The sequence below is a fragment of the Prionailurus bengalensis genome, chromosome A3, assembly GCF_016509475.1.
Source record: "Prionailurus bengalensis isolate Pbe53 chromosome A3, Fcat_Pben_1.1_paternal_pri, whole genome shotgun sequence".
NCBI lineage: Eukaryota > Metazoa > Chordata > Mammalia > Carnivora > Felidae > Prionailurus > Prionailurus bengalensis.
In genome coordinates this window covers 119,818,573-119,840,691 of record NC_057354.1, presented here as the reverse complement: position 1 = coordinate 119,840,691, position 22,119 = coordinate 119,818,573, and the positions used below count along the sequence as shown (strand labels likewise).

The window sequence follows — 22,119 nt, the reverse complement described above, 5'->3', positions numbered from 1 at the left end:
CTCCAGGCGCGCGCCCGGGGTTCTCCGAGTCGGGCTGTCACCTGGACGCCCGGGCAGAGGGGCGGGCGCGCGGGGTCGGGCGGGGAGGCGGGACTTGGCGGCGGGCGCGGGCCGGGGGGTGGGGCGAGGGCCGGGGGGCGGGGGCCGGCGCCCCGCGGGGAGGCCGGCCACGTGACGCCTGCAGCCCCGGCCGGGCCACCAGGCGGGGAGCGCCGCGGCGGCCCCAGGAGGTGGCGGCGGGGCGCGGGAGCCCGGGCCGCGCGGGACTGGCCGTCGGGGCCCCGGGACGGTGGCCCCGGGGGCGCCCATGCCATGGAGAAGCTGGCGGCCGGGCTGGCCGGCCTGCGCTGGAGCATGGGCGCCTTCCCGCTCGACCTCATCGTCAGCCGCTGCCGCCTGCCCACGCTCGCCTGCCTCGGGCCAGGTACTGGGGTGCGGGAAGGGGGGGCTGGGGGTCCGCGGGGAAATCGGGGGCTCTCTGGGCAGGTGCTAAGGGGGCCGTGACAATGTGGCCCCTGCCCTCCCGCTCCCGGCTTCGGCCTCGCGCGGCTCCCGGCACACCTTCCCTGGAGACCCAGGGCCCACGAGCCGAGGGTCCGCCGCCTCCTGGGCCCTGCTCACGGGCACCGGACAGAGATCTGGGACAGGGACTGAGACCAGGCTGGGACAGAGTTTTCCCGGCCAGCTAGAAGCCGGAGCGCGGCAGAGGCCCCGCGGCCGCCCCGTCGGTGCATCCCTTTCCCTGCAGCCCTCAGACCCCCCGCCTGGGCCGCGCCCCCCTCCATCCCTTTGTCTCCCGCTTCTCACCTCGATCCTCCCGCATCCCCTGGGCCTCGGACTGCGTCTTCCTACCGCCGCCACCACCCCCCAGCCCCGATCGGCCCCTGTTGACACCCTTCTTGCGCTCTCCTTTCTCATCCCGGGGAGCAGTCTGCGGCCCCCGGCGGGCAGGTCACCTCGGGGAGAGGCCGGAATGATCGGGCCCTCCCGCCGGCCGTGCCCCCAAGTCCTGGCCTTCCCTCATGTTTTGCCCCACTTCCCAGGGGCCCAGGCTGCTCTGCCGATGGGACTGTGCATGGGGGCCCGAGAGGGGACGCCTGGAGGCCGCACGGAGCGAGGGGACCGTTTGGAGGAAGGGGGGGGGGGCGGCTGCTTGGCTGGAGGAGGGGCGGGAGCCAGGGCTGGCAGCCAGGCCGGGGGTTTTGTGTGCGAGAAGAATAGGGGTTTGGCCCGCGTTGGCACACTCGCTTCCCTGAATGCTAATGGGGCCCGCGGCCACAGGCTCCTCTCCCCTCCATGGGGCCCGCAGCCCCTCCTCCGACCCGCGGCGGGGTGGAACGGGAACCTTGAGCGGCAGCGTGTCCCTCGACCGACCGGGCTGCGTGTCAGTTTCCGAGCCGGGGCCGTCGGGCAGGAGAGCTCAGCAGCCCAACCTCTTGCTCTCCAGATCGTTAGCGAGTGATCCCGACGAGGCTGTCCGCGTCAGCATCAAGGCTGTCCCCTTCTGCGTGTGAATGGGATAAGCTGGCCCTAGGTTCTGCCTGGCCACTTCCCACACGTCCTCTTTGGCATCTCCCTTTCCTGGGGGTCCTTTCTGAGCTCCCCAGTCCCAGCAGGCCTCCTCTGGGCTCCCGTGGCGCCTCGGCACCCCTGACTTGAATCTGTATGCCCGTTTTTATAGTTTATTGCCTTCACACTGGGCTCCAGGCTCCTTGAAGGAGGATATCCCGCTTAACAAAGATTCTGGACTTACCGGAGGGATGAGTGAATGGACAACTGGTGTGATGGCCCAGCTGTCTGCCTGTCTGTGACCTGTCTGTGGTGGCTATGGCTGTGGTCACTGTGAGTGCGAATACGTGAACAAAAATGTGTCTTTAGTCTTAAAGGCCCTACAGCCTATGCATTTGGGAGAGGCCCCTGTAGTTGCAGCCATGGGACTGAGTTGTGTCAGTGGGGTGACAAGCTCCTGTCACTAGGCCCAGGGGCTGTGCTGGCTCAACTGTTGGGGGCCATGAACCATAGCCTTTGGTGTGTGCCTTGTGTGGTTGTGAAGGGTTGCAGAATAGGAGGGCTTCCTCTGCCCCAGGACATGAGGAGTTGAGGAGGGAAGCTCTGACCCCCTCCAATGCAGTGGGAGCCCGCCCCACTCAAAGGGCCTGAGCACATCCTCCCCACACCCTTCATGGAGCCCTCAGTCATCAGGATAATCAGGATAAACCACTTCCCATTTGCTTGGGTGGCAGCAATTTAGTAAGTTGTGTCTGAGAGGGCTGGGAAGGAGGCGTTCCCCCACCTTCCCCCTGCCCACCAGCTGCATCCAGGAGACCAGGCCCCTGGAAGCTGGGCTAGCCCCTCCTGCTCTCCTGGAAACCGTTGCTGGGGTTGGAACCTTCTGGGCCCAGGCCCCTCCCAACACCTCTGCCCTAGTGCTGCTTCCCCCAGAACTAGGTTCCCCCTTCAAGCTCCCCCCCCCCCCCCCACCTCATCACTGTGTTTCGAAGACAGGGAGGGTGAAGGGCTGACAAAGGAGAGCCAAGAAACAGCTTCTCTGAGAGGGGCTAGAGGTTATCGGAGACTTTGTCCCCTCTCCTTTGAGGTCCCCTGCATGTAGGAGACCCTTGTGGCAGTGGGTGAGAAGGGGCTGCCCAGGAGAGAGCCAGGAATCTCTGGGGGCCCCTCAAGCAGGGATCCACAACGGATAGCCCGTCTCAGCCCTGTCTGTGCCCCCGACAAGGCCCTCCTCGCCTGGCTTAGGCACTGACTTGGGGGCTGAGAATTCTGCTGGTGGTCCTGAGGCCCAGCTCTAGTGTCTGCTCAGGGAAGACCTCACCTAGTTTGCTGCTCCCATCGGGGAGTACCCAGACACCCTCCACTCAGCACCTCCAACGTGGCCTGTTTTCTGGGTTCACCTCTCTTTCCACCTCCCCATGGGCCCAAGTGCTCTGGGAGGGCGGGGCTGGCTCATCTGCCAGAACCTTGGCTGGCAGCACAGGGCCTGGGACAGCAGGCCGTCCAGGCGAGTGGTGAATGAAGGACTGTGGCCGGGGTGGTTGCTGGGGCCCCGTCAGGAGCCAGAGCCCTGGGAGACCAGGCGTGACTCACAGCCCTGAGGCCACAGCTGGCAGCGCGCCTGTCCCCTGAGCGGTGTTGACCTGGACAGGGATCGTGGGCAGCCGTCCCCAGTCGGGGTCTTGGTGAAGACGTTAGCCTCCCTCGTCCCTCCTAATGTTCACTTTACCTTTCCTTCCTCTTCCCAGGGGAGTATGCTGAGGGTGTCAGTGAGAGAGACATCCTGCTCATTCACTCCTGCCGCCAGTGGACAACGGTGACAGCCCATACCCTGGAGGAGGGCCACTACGTCATCGGACCCAAGATTGACATCCCCCTGCAGTACCCAGGTGTGCCCAGCCAGGGACAGATGACATAGAGCCACTGGGGGATGCAGGCAGGAGGGTAGGGGGTAGGCCTTGGGGGAAACTGTTAGTGACCACCCTTTGCCTGGAGCCACAGGGATGAACGAGGACATGGCTGGCCGGGTGGCGGTTAGGGCCCTGTGGTGTTCATACCGTTTCTGGGGGAGTCCTGGGTTTCTGGTTGCAAAATTTTGATTCACATTTTATTTCGTTTAGTTTTTTAAACGTTTATTTTTGAGAGAGGGTGAGCGCGAGTGGGGGAAGGGCAGAAAGAGAGGGAGACGCAGAATCCGAAGGAGGCTCCAGGCTCTGAGCTGTCAGCACAGAGCCCGATGCGGGGCTCGAACTCCCAGACTGCGAGATCATGACCTGAGCCAGAGTCAGACACTCAATGGACTGAGCCCCCCAGGCGCCCCATTCACATTTTATTTTAAACTGATGATCTAAAAATTAACCCCACTCTCACACTGCTGCAAATCAAACCTTAACCCTAACTAGAGACCTTGGGTGTGTACTGTGAGCTGCCTCATTAAGGCTTTTTTTTGTCCAGACCCTCGAAGAGAATGTCTCGTGCGGGGATCTTCTCAGTGGTTGGTGTGCAACCAAAATTCTTCAGAAACAAAGGGATGCTCAGGCTGATTTTAGAACTGCACTCGTCCACTCTAATCCTGATTTTTCCCAATTTTTTTGTTAAACTCCTTGTTTTCACTGACTGGCTTTATCAGCGAATGTGAAAATTTTACACTTAAATGAGATGATGCTAATGAACCCATACTTTTATCTGTTATATGTGTGATGTTGATATCTTACATACGATTTTGTTTGAAGAGAGGATTCTGCTGCTGGAAAGCACAGCCCTTGTATTTTACACGTGACAGAACAGAGGCTTTAAGAGGGAGGTGATTTGCCCAGGGTCACACAGCTAGGAAGCAGCAGAGCAAGGGCTAGAACCCAGGTGACCGGACTCCTGGGCTGATGCTTGCTTGTACCACACCAGCGATGCAGGGCTGTTGTCACCTGGGTGGAAAGGGTGGGAATCTGGTGGCCCCCTCCAGAGATGCCCCTATGTGCCCCAACGATCCCACAGCTCCTGCGTGTTAAACGCACGCCGCCCTCCAGATGCTGAGCTGAGTGTTTCGTCATAACATCCTCACGGCAGCCGTGTGAGAAAGTCTTATTAGCTCCGTCTAACTCACAAAGTGAGGCTCCGAGAGCTCTGGTAGCTTGCCCAGTTCTGTGTTTGTGACTGCTAGTCCCCTTCCCCTGCCCTAGTAGAAGTTGGGAACTCCCGAGCTGGAGCTGGGAAGGCTCCCATTCCTTTCCTCCCAGGTATTGGGGTCCCCAGCCCTTCTTGGGTCTCCTCTGAGCCAGGGGGACAGGACTAAGGCTTCTGCTCTTTACAAACAACGCTGTGAAGTTGGTACCCCCATAGCTCCCACACCCCATTTAAAAGATGAGGAAGCACTCTGGTGTCTTTCTGACCCGGGGTTAGGCCCTGAGCCTGGAGCCCTTGAAAGGCCTGCTTAGCAGCTAGAAACTTCCCAGCCTGGCTATCTGGTATTGGTCCAGGAAGGGGCCCCAGATCTTCTTGGGATGAAAAAACAAAAGATTGGAAAAAGCCCTCGCTGACAGAAGTGTGACTTTACTGTCCCATTTCAGTTGTGTTATTAAACATCGGGGAAACCAAGGCACAGAGCCTCCTAGGGAAGAGTGAGTGAGTGAGTGCAGGAGGCCTGGGGCCCTTTCCCTTATGCAATCTTCTGGTGCCCCTGTGTGCATGTGGACGGTGTGGTCATGGGGCGACGGCTGGCCTGCAGGGGAGTCGCATCCCTAGCCGCATCTTTCCGGTGGGTGGCTCCGTGGCCCTAGTGGGGGAGGGGAGGGACGGGGTTATAGCCTGGAAGCGGAGCGCGCAGCCCGACGCTAGTTCCTCCTAATGAATTAATAATGACGTGGGCGGGGGCAGTGGCGAGACCCGGGAGCCTCAGGGAAGGCGGGGGAGGGGAGTGCAGTGCAGCGCCCGTGGATTCGGGGGACCTGGCCGCCCGGAGAAGGCCCCCACCGCCCCGCACAAGGGGCTAGGTGGCTCAGGTCAGCGTTGGCCGGCATTCTGGGAGCTAAGCCCTGTGCTTCCATTTCACAGATGGGAAAACTGAAGCCCGGAGAGATTAAATAATTCGCCCAAGGTCGCGCGGCTGGTTGGTGCCAGAGATGGGATTCAACTAGGTCTGTCCGACCCCAAGCCTGTACATTTACTCGCCATTCTTTAGGGAACGGCGCGGCCGGGGTCGGGTGCTAAGGGGAGGGGGAGACTGCTCTGGCTGGAAGGGACGCCAGGGAGCGCGAATGTGACATAGGAGGGAAAGGGCAGGGAGCAGGGGCAGGCTGGGGTGGGGCAGGTCCCTAGGGTGCGGGGGCGCTTGGGGTCTCACTACGGGGGAGGCAGGAGAGGAAGCTGCCGGGGGGAGCGAAGGCTTCCAGGGGCTGGCGCATCGCTCCCGGGAGGTCTCCCTTCCTTCCTCCCGCGGTAATGACCGGTGCTGGGCCCGCGCTGCGGCGGAGGGGGTGGTGCTGGCTACCATGGTTACATCGATCCGCCGGCCACATCCTCTCCCGGCTGCAGTCCTGACTTGGCTCCAGCTCTCCCCACAGGGGGCAGCGGGCAGCTCTCCCCGCTTGGCTGCTTGTGGTGGGGGGCTTGGGGGGGGGAGGCTGCGGGAGGGAGGGGTGGCACCCGCAGTGGGATGGTAGCGATGTGCGGCCCCTGCTGCCCGACCCTCCCCCCCCACCCCAGACCCCCGTTCCTTGCCAGGCGCCTCCCCAGTTTCTGGCCGCTGCCCTGGAGGGCTGTGGCACATTTCCTTACAAGGGTCTCCTCTTTCTCCTGGGCACTTTCCCTTCCCTTTCTCAGCTTCACTTCTTTCCCGCTTCTAGGTGCTGACGGGCCCTTGGTTCTTCATTCTCGGCACGTTGGAGGCAGGGGGGTGTCCTCAGTCTGGGATTCTGGCTGGGTCTGGGGGGCTCCAGGACCCACCTACTGTATACAACGCGGTGTTTGTGTTCACGCCAGGAGGACGCTGACATTTTTTTCTGGGAGGAGAGTTCCCAAAGGGCTGAGATCCGCCCTAGCTGAAGACCCACCTGTGGGTTCAGTCTGTACCTCCCACCCGGAGTCCTTAAACCCTGCCCGCGCTTGCTCACCCCCCTAGGAGCACCCCCTGGGGGGCCTCACTTGGCCTCCAAAGGACTGGCTCCTGCCCCACATGTTACTTCCAGGTTCCCAGTTGTCGTGTTGGTTTTTCTGGTTTTTTGGTAGTGCCGGGTTTTTATTTAAATTCCAGTTAGGTAACATACAGCGCAATATTAGTTTCAGGAGTAGAATGTAGTTGAGCGCCCGGTGCTCAACACAAGTGCCTTCCTTGACACCCATCCCCCATCGAGCCCATCCCCTCCCCCCCACCCCCCAGCCTCCCCCAGTAACCCTCAGTTTGTTCTCTGTAGTTAAGGGTCTGTTTTGCCAGCTCCGTTTCTGACCCGGCTGGTGGCCTGCGTCCTTTCCTGCCCCTACCTGGACCTAATCCGCTGCCCCAGTCTGCCTCTTGGTCTGCTTGATTTTGCCATTTCCACAGTGGCTGTCCCGGCTCTCCTGCAGAATGACCTCTCTGCTTTCTTTATGGAGCTCAACTTGGAGCTTGGCATTTTCTTGTTCAAAACACTGCGACGGCTTTCATTTCTTTTTTGGGCTGTGAGATGACCGTTTATTGAGATATTTTCCTTTGTAGTTCTTAGCCAGCTGGGTAGTCCACTGCATCACGTCATACAGGCTGTCCTGAAGGGGGCAGCCTTCAGCATTGCAGCCTACAGACTAGGCAGTCCCCAAGATCTCTTTAATGGTTCTAGAGCATTCTCTAGCTAAAGATGCATGCTGCTTTTGTTGGGCAACGTTGACAGTTTCGTCAAAAGTGAGACTTCCACCGAGCGTGATGTTTTTCTGCTTCTCTCTGTGTCTTGGTGGGTCCTTGAGGGCTTTGATGACCAGAGCGTAGGCGGAAGAAGGTCCCGCTTCGGTGTGGGCCTGTTTGTTCTGAATGGTCAGTTCCGCTGTCGTCCTCAGACCTTTCTGATCACCACTTGCCTTGGCGATGTCCTCACTAACCTTTTTGGGACGCGCACCCAGGGGGCCGGTCTTGGGGGCTCTGCAGACATGGCAGTGACTACCCCACCAGGGCACCTTCCATACGTGACTTCGATCTTTTGGGCGTCGGACTTAGGTGGCCTGGTGGAGGTGGCTGGTGTCAGATGAATCCGGATTCAGGACGATGGGAGAAAGTGGCACCTTGGCTTCCTCTGAGCTGAAAGCCAAAAGCTCATTTCTTACTGAGGAAAGTCTTTCTGCCTTAACCTGGCATTTAGAGCCTTTCATAACCTGGTTACTGCTTCACATGCCGTTGGCACTTTCCTCAAGTCCTGGGCATAGGCACTCACCATTTTGGGTAGGCAATCTGCTCTCGTGACTCCTGTTTTTAAAAAAAATTTTTAAGTTTATTTATTTATTTAGAGAGAGAGAGAGAGCAGAAGAGGGGCAGAGAAAGAGGGAGAGAGAATCCCAAGCAGGCTCCACACCATCAGCACGGAGCCCGACGTGGGGCTCGAACTCACGAACCGCAAGATCATGACCTGAGCCTTACCCGACTGAGCCGCCCCGGTGACCCTGTCTTATCCGTGCTATTTCTTCCATGTGGACTGTCTGTTCTATAAACATTTTTTTTAATGTTTATTTTTTTATTTGGAGAGAGAGAGAGCGAGCACAAGCAGAAGAGGGGCAAGAGAGAGGGAGAGAGAGAATCCTAAGCAGGCATCACAGTGTGGAACCTGGTGTGGGGCCCGATCTCACCACTATGAGATCATGACTTGAGCCGAAATCAAGAGACGGTCGCCTAACTGACTGAGCCACCTAGGCGCCCCTGTAAAACTCTTTTCATTCTTAAGATCCCCTCGGACCGTCAGGCGGGTCTTTGGCTCTTCAGTCACGAGTCTGTTGTAGCAGCTGTCCCATCCTGCCATCATTGGGTGCTTTGTGTCGCACCAACTCTATCTGGGTCATCTAGGCTTGTACCCTCTGTCTCCGGGCACATAAAGGGTGTATGTGACCGGTGAGGTGAGACAGTTTATACAAGGGGGTCAGCTTCATGGATTATCCTCGTTCTTTTAAAGTCTGTGCCTGCTGGGGGCATCTGCCGGGCCAGCTTAAAACAGCCCCCGACCGCAGGTTAGGAAGGCCTCGTCGGAGGGAGGGAGGGAGGCGGTTTTGTCGGGCTCAGGTCAGAGGCCTCTGGGATGTCGCACCAGGGGCTGAATGCTGGACCAGGGCAGGGTCTGGGAACAGAGCTGGAATCTGAGCAGCCCTCCTGGGGTCTCCAAGGCCCGGGGCTGAGCCCCTGGTCTGCCAGGTGCATCGGTATGGATCGGCAACCCAAGGTACATGCGTTGGATGCCAGATCCACACAGGACCCCAGATCGTCTGCTCCATTGCCCTCCGACGAGGACCCCGAGAGGGGAAGGTCACAGCAAGTCAGTGGGGCTGGGACGAAGCCAGGAGCCAGCATCTCCAGTGCGACACTGATGGTTGGAGGCCAGTTTTGTCTGCAAGCGTTTGGCTGCCAACGTGCACTTGGATTTCTCTGGGCAGGCAGCTGCGGACCTCCTCACCCACCCACAAGCTCTCCATGGGGTTCTGGTTGCTAGGTCTGTGCTCACCTGCCCCCCTTGAGCCAGCTGCCCGGCCCCTTCCACCTCAGGCTGTGCAAACCTGCCTTTCTGCAGTCTCGGTTCTAGAGGGGCTGGCTGATGCGAGGGGAGCAAGAAGGGGGGACCGGCGGGCAGGCCTGCCCTAGCAGCCTGTGTTCGTCCTTCGTAGGGAAGTTCAAGCTCCTGGAGCAGGCCCGGGACGTGCGGGAGCCGGTGAGGTACTTCAGCAGCGTGGAAGAGGTGGCCAGCGTCTTCCCTGACCGCATCTTTGTGATGGAAGCTATCACCTTCAGTGTCAAGGTCAGTCCTTGCCACACCAGGCCTGGTGTCCCCACGCTGGTTGGAGGGTTGTCCTTAGGGTCCAGGAGGCAGAAGGTGTCACAGTGCCCCTTGAGGGCCTTGGGCCATGTCAGAAGAGCCAGGTGTATGACCCACTGGCTTGCAGAACTTCCTGGAATAGGTGGTGAAGGGTGTGTGGAGGGTCCTGCCCCGACTTGGAGATCCTCAGGGCAGCCCGTCCCTTTGGTAGAAGAGTGGTCGTTGGGGGCACACAGTCCCGGCAGACCCCCACTGGTGTATGGATGGCTCGTTTCTGTTTACAAACCCTTATCCACCAGTTCATTCCTCTTCACAGTAGCCTTGAGTAGATGGAGTATTGTTACTTCCCGGATCGTATAGGCAATGAAAAGAAAAGTTGCCATTTACTGGATATTTTAAAAGTTCTTCCAAGTAAGAGTTAACACACGAGGCAACTCAGGCCCCAGAAGTAGCTCATTTAAGGTTGCACGGCTGCTACGTGGCCTCTCCGGGAGAGAAGGTGGGTCTCCTGACCCTGCAGTCCGGTGCTCTTGATCCGGTCTCAGCCTGGGAAAGGCTCCCGGGTCGGGGGGGGGGGGGGGGGGTGCGCGCGCCTCAAAGGAGGGCTTTGCCTGGGCCACCGGCTAAAGCCCCACCCGGTCTCTGGGATCCGCAGGTGGTGTCGGGTGAGTTCAGCGAGGACAGCGAGGTGTACAACTTCACGCTGCATGCGGGCGACGAGCTCACGCTCATGGGCCAGGCGGAGATCCTGTGTGCCAAGACCACCAAGGAGCGCTCGCGCTTCACCACGCTGCTGCGCAAGCTGGGCCGGGCCGGGGCGCTGGCCGGGGTGGGAGGCGGCGGCCCCGGGGGTGCGGGGTCCGCGGGTGGCGGCGGCGGTGGCGCCAGGCCCGTCAAGGGCAAGATGCCCTGCCTCATCTGCATGAACCACCGCACCAACGAGAGCCTGAGCCTGCCCTTCCAGTGCCAGGGCCGCTTCAGCACGCGCAGCCCGCTGGAGCTGCAGATGCAGGAGGGCGAGCACACGGTGCGCGCCATCATCGAGCGCGTGCGGCTCCCCGTGAACGTGCTGGTGCCCAGCCGGCCGCCGCGCAACCCCTACGACCTGCACCCGGTGCGGGAGGGCCACTGCTACAAGCTGGTCAGCATCATCTCCAAGACCGTGGTGCTGGGGCTGGCGCTGCGCCGCGAGGGCCCGGCGCCGCTGCACTTCCTGCTGCTCACCGACACGCCGCGCTTCGCGCTGCCGCAGGGCCTGCTGGCCGGGGACCCGCGCGTGGAGCGCCTGGTGCGCGACAGCGCCTCCTACTGCCGCGAGCGCTTCGACCCCGACGAGTACTCCACAGCCGTGCGCGAGGCGCCCGCGGAGCTGGCCGACGACTGCGCCAGCCCGCGCCGCGCGCGCCTCTGCCTGCCCGCGCCCCCCGCGCGCCCCGGCGCCCGCCCGCGCCCCCGGCCCGCCCGGCGACGGCGAGCAGGAGTACGTGAGCCCCGATTGGGCCGGCCCGCCAGAGCCCGGCGCGCCGCCCGCCGAGATCCCCTACGAGGAGCTGTGGACGCACCAGGCGGCCGAGGGCCTCGCCGCCGAGGGCCGGACGCGGCCGCCCCCCGGGCCCGACCTCATCTCCTTCGGGGCCGCCGGGCCGTCCCGCCTGGAGCCGGAGGCGCCGCCGCCTCCCGTCCCTCCCAAGTCCGAGGCGGTGAGTGGCCGGGGGTGGGAGGCAGGGAGGGGGGCTGGGGGTGTCTGCTCCAGGGAGGTGGCCGGCCAGAAGCAAGTTCTCCTGCGCCCCAGCCTCCTAGCTCCGCCTCCAGCCCCTGGAGCGTGTGACAGAAGGTGTCCCAGGGGTGGGGGAAGGAGAGAAGGGCAAGGAGAAGGACGCTGGAGCGTTTGTGGTATACCAGGGCCGGTGTGGATACCAGGGACGTAGATATGTATGGTATGTAGATAAGCAGGGACGGTGGCACTGGGAGTTCTGGAGACAAAGATGCTCGTAGGTCTCTAGCTTGAGAGAGTTTGGGGATGCGCTCAGAAGGCTCCACAGAACAGGAGTCCTTTAAGTTGTCCAGGGAAAAGAAGGTCCCGTGGTGGAATAAGTTTAGAAAATGTAGTGGATGATTCCTAACCCACCGCCTCCTCACTTAGGAACCACAGAACGCTGGTTCATTAAAGGCTCTGAGAAGTCCTGCACTAAGGAACCCTATCTGTGCCTACTGCAGAATTTTGCAACCGCACTGGTCCACAGCAGTGGACTGCAGCCGTTAACATCCCAGGGAGTCCACTTGGAGTATTTGACCTATAAGGAAGGGATCTTGATGACCGATGGCCCTTTCTTCTCCTTGTCACACCATTTTCTTCCTCTCCTTTTCCTTGAGGAGGGACTAGGTTTACTTATCTGTTTTGGATCTCCTCATGTATACATATTCTTATATTCACGATGGCTTTCCAAGGCCACAGGAGATGGTGTGTATGTCATGGGCTCTCGTGGAGTGAAACAGGCCGGAGAGACTTAGAGGGCCGGGGTGGGTGAATGGCAGAGGTGAGTAAGGCGGAGATAGCCTCCTGGCAAAGTGGGGCAGTGTCCATCCCAGACACCCTCCTCGCCCAGCTGCTTGGGAAGGGCGAGGCAAGGGGTGTCCGCCGCCTGGGGACAGGACGCGGAGTCACGGCCCTCTGCCTGCAGGTGAAGGAGGAGTGCCGCCTGCTCAACGCCCCACCTGTGCCTCCCCGGGGTGGCAATGGCAGCGGCCGGCCCTCGGGCAGCCCCCCGGTGCCCCCTCGCTTCCCCAAGCTGCAGCCCATCCACTCCCCCAGCTCCAGCCTCTCCTACTACTCCTCTGGCCTCCAGGATGGGTGAGCCCCCTCCTTCTCTCGGTGCTGGGTCCTCCGGAAGAGGGCTGGGGAGGGGAGCCGGTGCCGAGGAAGAGTCCAGGCCTGGGGGTTCGGAGGGCATCCGTTCCTGAGCAGTACCTGAGCTTGAGGGCGCTGGGGGCTGGGGCCACACCTTGCTTTCCACCTTCAGTTTGTTCCTTTCCTAACTGGTGTTGGTTGGGTGGGGACACGGCCCGGGTTCCCTCCAGACTGGGATCTGCCACGGGATGGAGTGCTCCTTGCCGTATGAAAATTTTACGTGATTCAGCGTAGTCTCATTTTCCCCGGGGGCGGGAGAGGCTGGAAGGAAGACTAGGGCAGTCCTGGGCGGGGTGGGGGGGGTGCCTCAGGCCTTGGGGGCCCGGGGCGCGAGCCGGCGTTGCTGAGATCAGCGGGGCAGTCTCTGCCCTGGCAGAGCGGCCTGTCGCATTTCCGCGCGTATCTGTGTCTCTGCCCGCAGGGCAGCCTCCCGCAGCGGCAGCGGCTCTCCGTCACCGGATGCCTACTCCCTTTACTGCTACCCGTGCACCTGGGGAGACTGCAAGGCCGGCGAGGCCTCCGGCCGCCCACCCCCGGGACCCCTGCCCTCCACCACGCAGCCCAGCCAGGCCGCGCGGGCCCTCGCAGAGCCCCCGAGCAGTCGGGCTGCCTCCGTCTTGGGGGCTGACACCCCCGTCAAGGCGTACCACGGCTGCCCGCCTCTGTTCAAGCCCTCTCACCCACAGAAACGCTTTGCTCCGTTTGGAGCTCTCAACCCCTTTTCGGGGCCTGCCTACCCCTCGGGCCCTTCCGTGGCCGCCTCTCCTGGGCCCACGACCACCTCGGGCCCCCTGGCTACCTCCAGCCCTGCCTTTTCTCCAGGCCCAGGCTCACCAGGCCAGGCCTACTCAGCTGCTCCCCCCTCCTGTCCCACCTCCTCCTCCTCCTCTTCCGAGTGGCCGGAACCAGCCCTGGAGCCCTTTGAGCTGGGCCAGGGCGGTTCCCCGGAGCCCGAGCTGCTGCGCTGTCAGGAGCCCAGAGCTGTGGGGGCACCTGGGCCCGGACCCTGCCTCTCGCCGCTCGGACCCCCCAAGGCCTTTGAACCAGAAGGTCTGGTGCTGCGGCAGGTCCCCACCCCACTGTCACCGGTGGCCCTGCAGGGGCCTGAGGCGGGCGGAGCTCGGCTCCTTCTCGCCCAAGGGCGCCTGGAGGGGCCTCCTGCCAGTCCCCGGGAGGGGGTCGCAGGCTGGGGAGGCCGGGATGCCTCCTCCTGGCAGCCCCCCGCTGACCTGTCTGCACTCTCCCTGGAAGAAGTCTCTCGAAGTCTGCGTTTCATCGGGCTCTCAGAGGACGTGGTGAGCTTCTTTGCCAGAGAACGCATTGACGGCAGCATCTTCGTGCAGCTCAGCGAGGACATCCTGGCCGATGACTTCCACCTCACCAAGCTGCAGGTCAAGAAGATCATGCAGTTCATCAAAGGCTGGCGGCCCAAGATCTGATGTTCCCGGCTCGTAGCTGCGCAACTGGAAGCTGGCACGGAGGCCCCGGGGCTGCAGGGGGACAGCCTGCGGGACCCAGGAGCCGGTCCCGCCTGCGAGGAGAATCTATGCCAAGACTGAGGCGTCCAGGCAGCCCCTCAGAGTGAATCCAGACACACTTGGAAGTGGGGGACTCTGGGGTCAGACCCCTACACGAGGACATCTGGCCTTTGTGCAGAGTATGTGGGGAGGAGGCTGGAGGCACTGGGGCACACCTGGGCCTGGGGCCACATTGCTGTGATTCCCGTGGAGGAAGGGCATCAAAAGCTGGCCTTCGCGGTGACCTAACATCTTCCCGTGTCCTTGTGCAGAACTTCACAGGCCTCTTGCACTTCTCAAGCTTGTAGGTTGAGGTTAGAGACTAGGGAAGAAGATGGTCCGTAACTTAAGCACAAATTCCCCAAGTGCCCTCTCCCCTCTGCCCTGTGGGCTTTTGGCCTAAGCTGCCCCAGAGTCTGGGTGCCGTTTCTGTATCTCTGGGACGCCCTTCCTTCCCCCTTCTGTGAATCAGGGCCCTGGCCCCGAGCACTGGGGTAGCGAGTACAAGCCTGTGCCACCGTGCCTCGGAGGCTCCAGCTCTCGGTGCCGGTTTGCGGGTGAAGACCCTCGACGAGAACGGCCCTGCTGTTGACGTGCTCTAGTCGGGGAGCCGGGTGGTCCCCTGACGTCTCCGGTGCCCAGGCTTCCGCCTTCCATCTTGCCAGGCTGGGTCCGGTCTGCGAAGATTCTCACTCCGCCGAGGAGCAGGTAGATTTAGGTCAGCCGCTCCTGGATTCTGGAGGCGAGTGGCCTTCAGTCTCTCCCACTTCCCCTCTGCTCCCACTTCGCTTGATTCTGGCCAGCACACGGTGCCGTCCTCTTGCTCTCTGTAGCTGGCACAGGTGGGGTGGGTGGGGAGAAAGCACGGTGGTTTGGGGAAACCTCGTTCCCCGTTCCTGGAGCCCAGGCCTCCTGCACTTGCTCATGTGCCTCACAGCAGGCCCTCGTCCCCCAGATCTCGGGCACGACGACCTGCTTGGCACCCGGAGGTTGGCCATGGTGTACGAGCACCCATTACTCCCCAGCCCCCGGGCTCTCCGTCTCCTCACCCAGGACCACACTAACTCTCGTGCCGCTGGCCTCAGGCCCCGGGTTACGGGCCTTCTCTTCTGCCTTACCTAGCCTTCCTAGATATTTATTTCCTGTTTTTCTCTTAAGAGTAGTGAAGCCATGCTGGTGCTCAGGCCCTGAGCTGATGCCTCCGCTCCAGGGCAAGGGGAGTCGGGAAGCAGGACACACAAACTGATGCTGAAGCATTTGGTTTCCTTGTCGATCCCTTAGTGAATCCTCCGGGACTAGTGAAATAAATGCTAGAGCACTGGACAGTGCAGGTGGAATGCTGGGTGTCGGCGGCTCTCTTCTTCCGGACCACGGGGACCGACAGGTACAATGTGTAGGTCTTCAGGCAGAAGGCTCTGGAATGGGTGTGCCTGTGGCCCACTCCTGGGTTCTCTTCTGAAAACCCCTCATCAGCCCCTACCCTACAAGAACCTTCTAGTTCCCTCAAAGGTTTCAGCATCATTCCTACTCTCCATTGCTGCTGAGTGGAAAACTCCAGCTCGCCAGCCAGGCCCCAGGTTTTTCCTGCATTGGCCAAATGCCTGCCTGAGGCTCTCCCAGAGCGCCCTTTAGGAGCCTGTTAATGGCTCTGGTGTGAGGACCCGTTCTCTTTTGGTCACCTGAGAACCCCTAGCACCGAGGTGGCTTGATTTTAGAGTCTGGCTTTGTGGCAACCAACCAACCAACCAACGGTGAGTAGTCAGTCAAGCCGGAGCTAAGCTCCCTGCCCACTGGTCCCGGCAGAGCTGGGCCCGGGATGGTGTCTGGAGTCCCGGCAGCTGGAGCAGACGCAGGAGCAATGGGTCACGGTTCAGAGCCCGGCACGGTGTGACTCATTAGGATTCTGTGCACATGCGGTGGAGGTCCTTTTGCCAGGCTGGTCGGGGGCCCCCTAGCTGCTTACACAGACTGGGTAGCGCTTCTGCCGGAAGGTGAGCGTAGGGCCTCTCTGGCCCAGAGGGCACCGCGAGGGCGGAGGGGGGGCTCACAGCATGTGGTGCTGGCGGGCCGCTAGGCCTTCGTCCCGCTCGTTGCGCTGATCATCCACGCATCCATCCTTCCGTGCTCTGGGGCAGCCAAGATGTGCAGGATCTATTGGCCAGGAAAATATTCATTCCTGTGCCTCATGCCCATGCTGACATCCTGAATATGCGTCCCGCCACACACACAATAAACCCTGGATGACATTGTGCCATGAGGAAATGCCGTCTGGGGAAAGAAGCCTCTTAAACCCCGGCCTCCAGGCCTCTCGCCCTTCACCTCGTCTGGTCAGTCGGGCCTCTTTCCCATGGCAAGCAGAAGCCTGCCCGAGTCTGTAAACACAGCCGGGTTTCGAAGGGTTTAGTTTGTGAAGTCCCCTAAATCCCCCCGTGTCACGGTCTCTCTCTCTCTCTCAAGGGGCTGTCTAGAACTCTACAACACATGCGCACCCCGAGAGCCCGAGGCTTTATTCTGACTCCTTGAAGGACGGGTTTAAACCAGAAGGGCAAAGAGCGAAGAAAAAGGAGCATACAGACAGGCTGAGAAGAGTTGGGTTTTATTGTTCTCGTGTACTGGGTAGGGTGCAAAACTGCCCTTCCCCGCCACTGGCCCGGGGGCGGGGGCAGGATGGTTCCGGAGACTCTGCCATTTTGAGCGTCAAGGCTTATGGGTTCACAAGCACGGTGGGTTCCACCTTCTAACATGAAGTGCAAACTAATTCACAGCCACATTTCACCAGGAGGAAGAGACAGTCCTAGCTGAAGGCACTTGAATCCCAGCACACCCCAATGCCAGAATTTGTTTTCCTTCTGGTTACCCTGATAAATCTAGATGCCACTCTCCTGGAGAGCCAGCACCGCCGGCAGCTGTGTCAGCCGGGGGGTCAGGGTGTGAGGGCCTGTCACTGGTAGAACTTCTTGTTGGGGCTGTTAGCGTGGTCGATGAGCAGCTGGCACGGGGTGAACGGTTTTCCGTAGGCAGCCTCGTACTTCCTGAGCCTGTCCACTATCTTCTGGGCGCCATACAGATCCACATAGCGGAAGGGCCCTACATGGAGAAACAGGACTTCGTTGAAGGCGACACCAAAACGAGCTCTGGGGTAAAACAAGCTACTTTCCCAACTTGCGAGACCAACCTCCAAGGCACGGGGGAAAGCCAAGCCCGAAGACGGCTCCGATGTCTCCCTCTGCGGGCGTGGCCAGGATCCCTTCCTGCAGGCACATGATGGCCTCATTCACAAATCTTGTCACCAGGCGGTACTGGAGGTCTTCGTCAGAGCAGCTGCCGAGAGAGAGGGACGCTGAGGTAGATGAAGCGTCACGGGAGGGACGCGGGAAAGAGGGTTGCTGCCGCCAGAGCCCAGAGGGTCAGCCAGGACAGAACCTCCAATGCTGGAGAGAAGGAGCCACTGGTGAAGCCGCCCTTGCCCTTGGAATAGAGTCTTAGGGCTGCTTGTCCTAATCGGCCTGAAACTGGCGCTTAGAACAGGGGAGGGGAGGGTGGACAGAATCTCTTGACATCATCTGCTGCCAATTACAAGTGATAAAAATGGTCTGGGGCTTGAAGGGACCCAGGACAATCGTCTTTCTAGTTCTCTCCAGACCTTCAGAGGGAAGGCTGGAACAGGGGTCTTTCCAAGGCTTGGCTGCAGTCCCCACCCCGATGCTTGGCAGAAAGCGAGGAGGCACGTGGAAGGGCAGGAGTATTCTGGTCAGGCAAGGTGAGTGTAACAAAGACGGAAGAGGACTGAGAAACTTTGGGCTGAAGAGAAACACGTTTCCACACTAGTAGCTACTCAAGTTAACTCACACGTCAGACTTAGGAGGCACCTTCAGACTTGCCAAAATACCATCCATGTCAGAATTCAAACTCTTATTCTTCACGCCCTCCTGGTAGATGTAAAAGCCCTTCCCAGACTTGCGACCTAAAAGAAGCCGGAAAAGGGAGGATTACCATTTCTCAGAGCGCCAGCCTGAGGATTCTCTCCTCCGCTAGTCTGCTGCGAAGCTCTAACCTCTCGACCGTACTCCTGACCTGGCTGGCTGGCTAACCCTGGAAATTCGGGGTTTGCCAGCAGCGTTGGCAGAGAAGGGAAAATGACGTTGTGTTTCCCGGAGCCTGGAACTCTGCGTATGTGGCTGGGAAAGGCCACCTGGATCAGCTTTAAAGTCCAGACATGTTGGGGCGCCTGGGTGGCTCAGTCGGTTAAGCAGCCGACTTTGGCTTAGGTCATGATCTCGCGGTCCGTGAGTTCGAGCCCCGCGTCGGGCTCTGTGCTGACAGCTCAGAGCCTGGAGCCTGTTTCCGATTCTGTGTCTCCCTCTCTCTGACCCTCCCCCATTCATGCTCTGTCTCTCTCTGTCTCAAAAGTTAATAAACGTTAAAAAAAAAATAAAATAAAATAAAGTCCAGGGGCGCCTGGGTGGCGCAGTCGGTTAAGCGTCCGACTTCAGCCAGGTCACGATCTCGCGGTCCGGGAGTTCGAGCCCCGCGTCGGGCTCTGGGCTGATGGCTCAGAGCCTGGAGCCTGTTTCCGATTCTGTCTCCCTCTCTCTCTGCCCCTCCCCCGTTCATGCTCTGTCTCTCTCTGTCCCAAAAATAAATAAACGTTGAAAAAAAAAAAAATTAAAAAAAAAAAAAAAAAAAAAAAAAAAATAAAGTCCAGACACGCAACGCCAGGCCCTAGTATGCCGTGCTCCGACGAGAGAGAGCGAGCCACCTCTCCCGGGCCTCCCTCATATCCTCTGTGTTAGAAGCATCACCTTCTCTGCACGGGTGGCCAGACAGCATGGTGACGCCTGGGTGCAGAACTTGCTCCTGCAGGATGACAGGTGTATTCCAGGCCTTGGGCCCCGATGAAAGTGCCTGTCAGTCTTGCATACCTTGGGAGGTGGCAGAGCCTCAGGCCAGAGTCCTGCCTTTGTCTGTAATCTACGGGCCTAGCCTAAGGGGTTGTCATGAAATCATTTAAAAAACTCCCCATGACAGTGGGCTCTGTGTTTAGGAAGAACTCTTCCACACAGGCCTTCTGTGACTGTGTCTCAGGAAACCAGAATTACGTGTCTCTGAGGCTACTCACCTAGGAAGCCCCTGGACACCATCTGCTTCAGCAGTTCTATGCTTCCACCTTCAAACCGCTCCCCAAAGGCTTTGCCTAGATCTTCTGCCACGTGTTTTGCCACGTCCACGCCAACTTCATCGACCAGTGTGGCAGCACCCACGGGAAAGCCAAAGCTTGTGGTAAGGGAATCCAGCTTCTTAGGGTCAACTCCTTCCTGAATGGGAGGTAAGCAGGGACCTCAAGGAAAGGCATTCTGGGCCCTCCCACGAAGGCTCCCCACGCGGGCCCTCCGAGACCGGGCTGCCGCAACACCCGCTTCTCTCCCAGGCGCCGCCTGGCCAGGCCCAGGACTGGGGCTGTTCCACCCAGGGAGGCAAAGGAGCTTTGGGAGTCAGCAGGGGGAAAGTCTGAGCCTTCCCGAACCCACAGCACTTTAAGGAATGAACAAATTCATTTAGAGATGAACACACTGTTCATTTCCTTCTCGTTTGCAATTCTGAATCTCGGGAGTAATGAGATCCTGCGGCGCACAGGGCGAAGTCTCCCATAACTAAGAGAAGAGGCCTCGCCACGGAGCAGTGCTGCGGAGCCCCCGAGCCAGCATCTGACGAGTGCCCGGCGAGGGGGTGCCACCAGAGGGGTGTGTGCAGCAGAAGCCGGTCCAGCACCCATCAGGCCAGTGGGCCTGCGTGTTCTGGATGGTCCCTGCCTCAAAGGGGATGCAGAAACCGTGAAGAGCATGTCGGGAGGCCCTGGGCCTAGTGAAGCGGGGAGGCGGTTAAGGGAGCGGAGCTAAAATTCTGCCCACTGTAGGGCAGCAAAGCCCATGATTTCCAACCACCGTGTGGAAGGACCAGGCAAAAAGATCCCCAGGCATCTTGGGGATGCACCAGGACTTAGTGTATTAGAAGGAAGCCTGTTCCTCATCCCGACAGAACCAATTTGGAGGACTGGTGTAAGGGGTGGAAGATGCCTCCAACATTCCAAGAGCGGTACCAACCTGGAGGATTCGGAGGACTTCAGACATCATGGGTGCGAGACACCGGGTGGTATAGAAGCCAGGTCCGTCCTGCCAAGGGAGAGAACGTGAGCTCAGTGGCTCCTCTGCTTCAGGTGCCACCCAAGTGCGAAAGCAGGCTCCCTTCCCCAGGTGTCGCTTCAAAATTCAAGGCGGTTTATACTTTCAAACAGAATCGTTAAAATTACATTGCAGGGGAAGCCACAGCCAGAGCAGCACGGCTTCAACCAAACGGCACAACACAGGGTTTCACAGTCACCTGAAAGGTCTGGAATGGCTGGGAGAACCTGCCGTGTCCCAGACACTCCCCTCTCAGACCGTGACTCAGCAGTACCGTCCACAGCGCTGTCCATGAGGCAGACAACCAAGGGGAAATCATACCCAAAGGTGACATATTTGCCCCAGAATAGGTGTAAACAAGCCCGGAGGTGTAAGGAGTCTTGACAGAACTTTCCCCAAATCTGCCACTCTGTTTCACAGCTCTTTACCTTAACCACAACGATGACCTTCCCCTGCTTGAGCCCGACTGCCACGACGGAAGCAGTTGTGTCCTTAGAAGTTTTCTCGGTTGTGATAATCTCCAGCAGTTGCATCTTGTCCACTGGAGAGAAGTAGTGCATGCCGATCACCTGGCAAGGGGAAGGCAAAGCCGACATCTAAGAACACCGAGGAGAGAACCCGCCAGCACACACGCTTTGCTAGGAGAGCAAGGGAGAGAAAGGCAGCTGGATACAGGAACGCTGCTCGGCACCGCCGAGCCGTGTGGCGCTGTGGTTCTCTGAGAAAAAGTTCAGTATGTTCATAGGGCTCATCGGAATCCTCTTCTTCCATCTGCTTCTAGGGCTTTTCACTGAGGGCAACAGATCCTGACAATTAGCACCAAATCACAGCGAATGGCCACATTAGATTTATCAGGGAAGAATGAACGAAGGTTCCACTCATATTGATGACACTGAGTTTAGGTGAGAGGACCCACTTTTTCTGGTGGGGAGGCAGAGGGAGGCAGAAGAGTCAGTATGCCAGACTGTCAGAGCTAGATCTCGAGTTTACAGATGGGCCTCACCACCAGGATACCGGGTTTAAATAACATTTATCAACATTCAAATGCACCTGAAGACTCATTAAACCAATGATTCTCAAAGTGAAGTACTGGACCAGTAGCATTAACATCGCCTGGGAAATGTTCGAACTGCAAATTCTCAGGCCCGCCCCACACTCACATCTACTGAATGAGAGACTGGGGGCAGGGTCCAGATGTGTGCTCAAGAAGTCTTCCAGGTGATTGATTCATGCTGAAGTTGAGAACCTCCTTCTTAAGCTAACAATTGGTCCTTCCAAATTGAACTGCTGTGGGAGAGAACAATTTAACCATAGAACTTAGTTTTGTTCCCCCTATCCTCACCTTAATTGTAAGATATAACTAATAATATCTAATAATATAACTAATATAATAACAGCAATACTGATTGCTGGCTATGCACTGTTCTTTAGTACATTTGCCATTATTCCTTACACTTAATCCATCGCTCTGTGAACTAGCCAGTCTTATCTAGATGAGGAAAAAAGACATCAGCAGGTTAAAAGTGGTAGCTCAGGGTCAGTTAGTGAATGGCAGTGGGATTCTATCACAGTTGGCCTGTTTCCAAAGCCTGCCTACCCTCCATTATGTAATACACACATCATTTACATGTTCCATAAACTTACCAATCCAAAAGTTACTTTTCACCCCTCAACTGTTCTTTAACTGATGTCTAAAGCATTTAAAAAGGCAGGTCCTTATTCAGACTCAGTACTTCTGAGCAAAAGGAATTAGCCTATATGACCTATAATTTATACACAGAATGTACAGACTTTAAAGTGTTCATATTGGTGGGTTTTAACAACTGCATATACACTCGTGTAATTACTACCCTAAGCAAAATGTATTTACATCACTCAAGAAAGGTGTGCCAAAGGTGACCAACTTGTCCCGGACTGCCGGGACTTTCTTGGTTGGAGCACTGAAGGTCCTACGTCCCAGGACCCTACCTATGCCCCTTTGACCTTAATTTTATATAGCAAAGGAGAAGCAGGTGGCAGGAGCTATCCAAGATACC

General features: G+C 58.8%; 2 protein-coding genes across 2 annotated transcripts in view; one reads left to right on the top strand and one right to left on the bottom strand.

The window, feature by feature from the left end:
* Window positions 1-243: 243 nt before the first annotated feature.
* On the top strand, window positions 244-15,241 carry GAREM2 (GRB2 associated regulator of MAPK1 subtype 2). Its single transcript, XM_043604360.1, is given in 7 exon segments — window positions 244-424; window positions 3,258-3,398; window positions 9,331-9,461; window positions 10,135-10,902; window positions 10,904-11,179; window positions 12,161-12,330; window positions 12,809-15,241. Coding segments are annotated over 7 exon segments (2,616 nt in total). The 5' UTR covers window positions 244-312; the 3' UTR covers window positions 13,827-15,241.
* Window positions 15,242-16,484: 1,243 nt separating this feature from the next.
* Window positions 16,485-22,119, bottom strand: part of HADHA (hydroxyacyl-CoA dehydrogenase trifunctional multienzyme complex subunit alpha) — a 50,094-nt gene continuing 44,459 nt past the window's right edge. The window contains exons 15-20 of the mRNA XM_043604361.1: window positions 20,512-20,652; window positions 20,006-20,074; window positions 19,024-19,219; window positions 17,754-17,868; window positions 17,080-17,225; window positions 16,485-16,991 (exon numbers count right to left, since the gene is read on the bottom strand). Coding sequence (XP_043460296.1) covers window positions 16,846-16,991; window positions 17,080-17,225; window positions 17,754-17,868; window positions 19,024-19,219; window positions 20,006-20,074; window positions 20,512-20,652 — 813 coding nt within the window. The 3' untranslated portion in view covers window positions 16,485-16,845. The remainder of the gene's footprint in view (window positions 16,992-17,079; window positions 17,226-17,753; window positions 17,869-19,023; window positions 19,220-20,005; window positions 20,075-20,511; window positions 20,653-22,119) is intronic.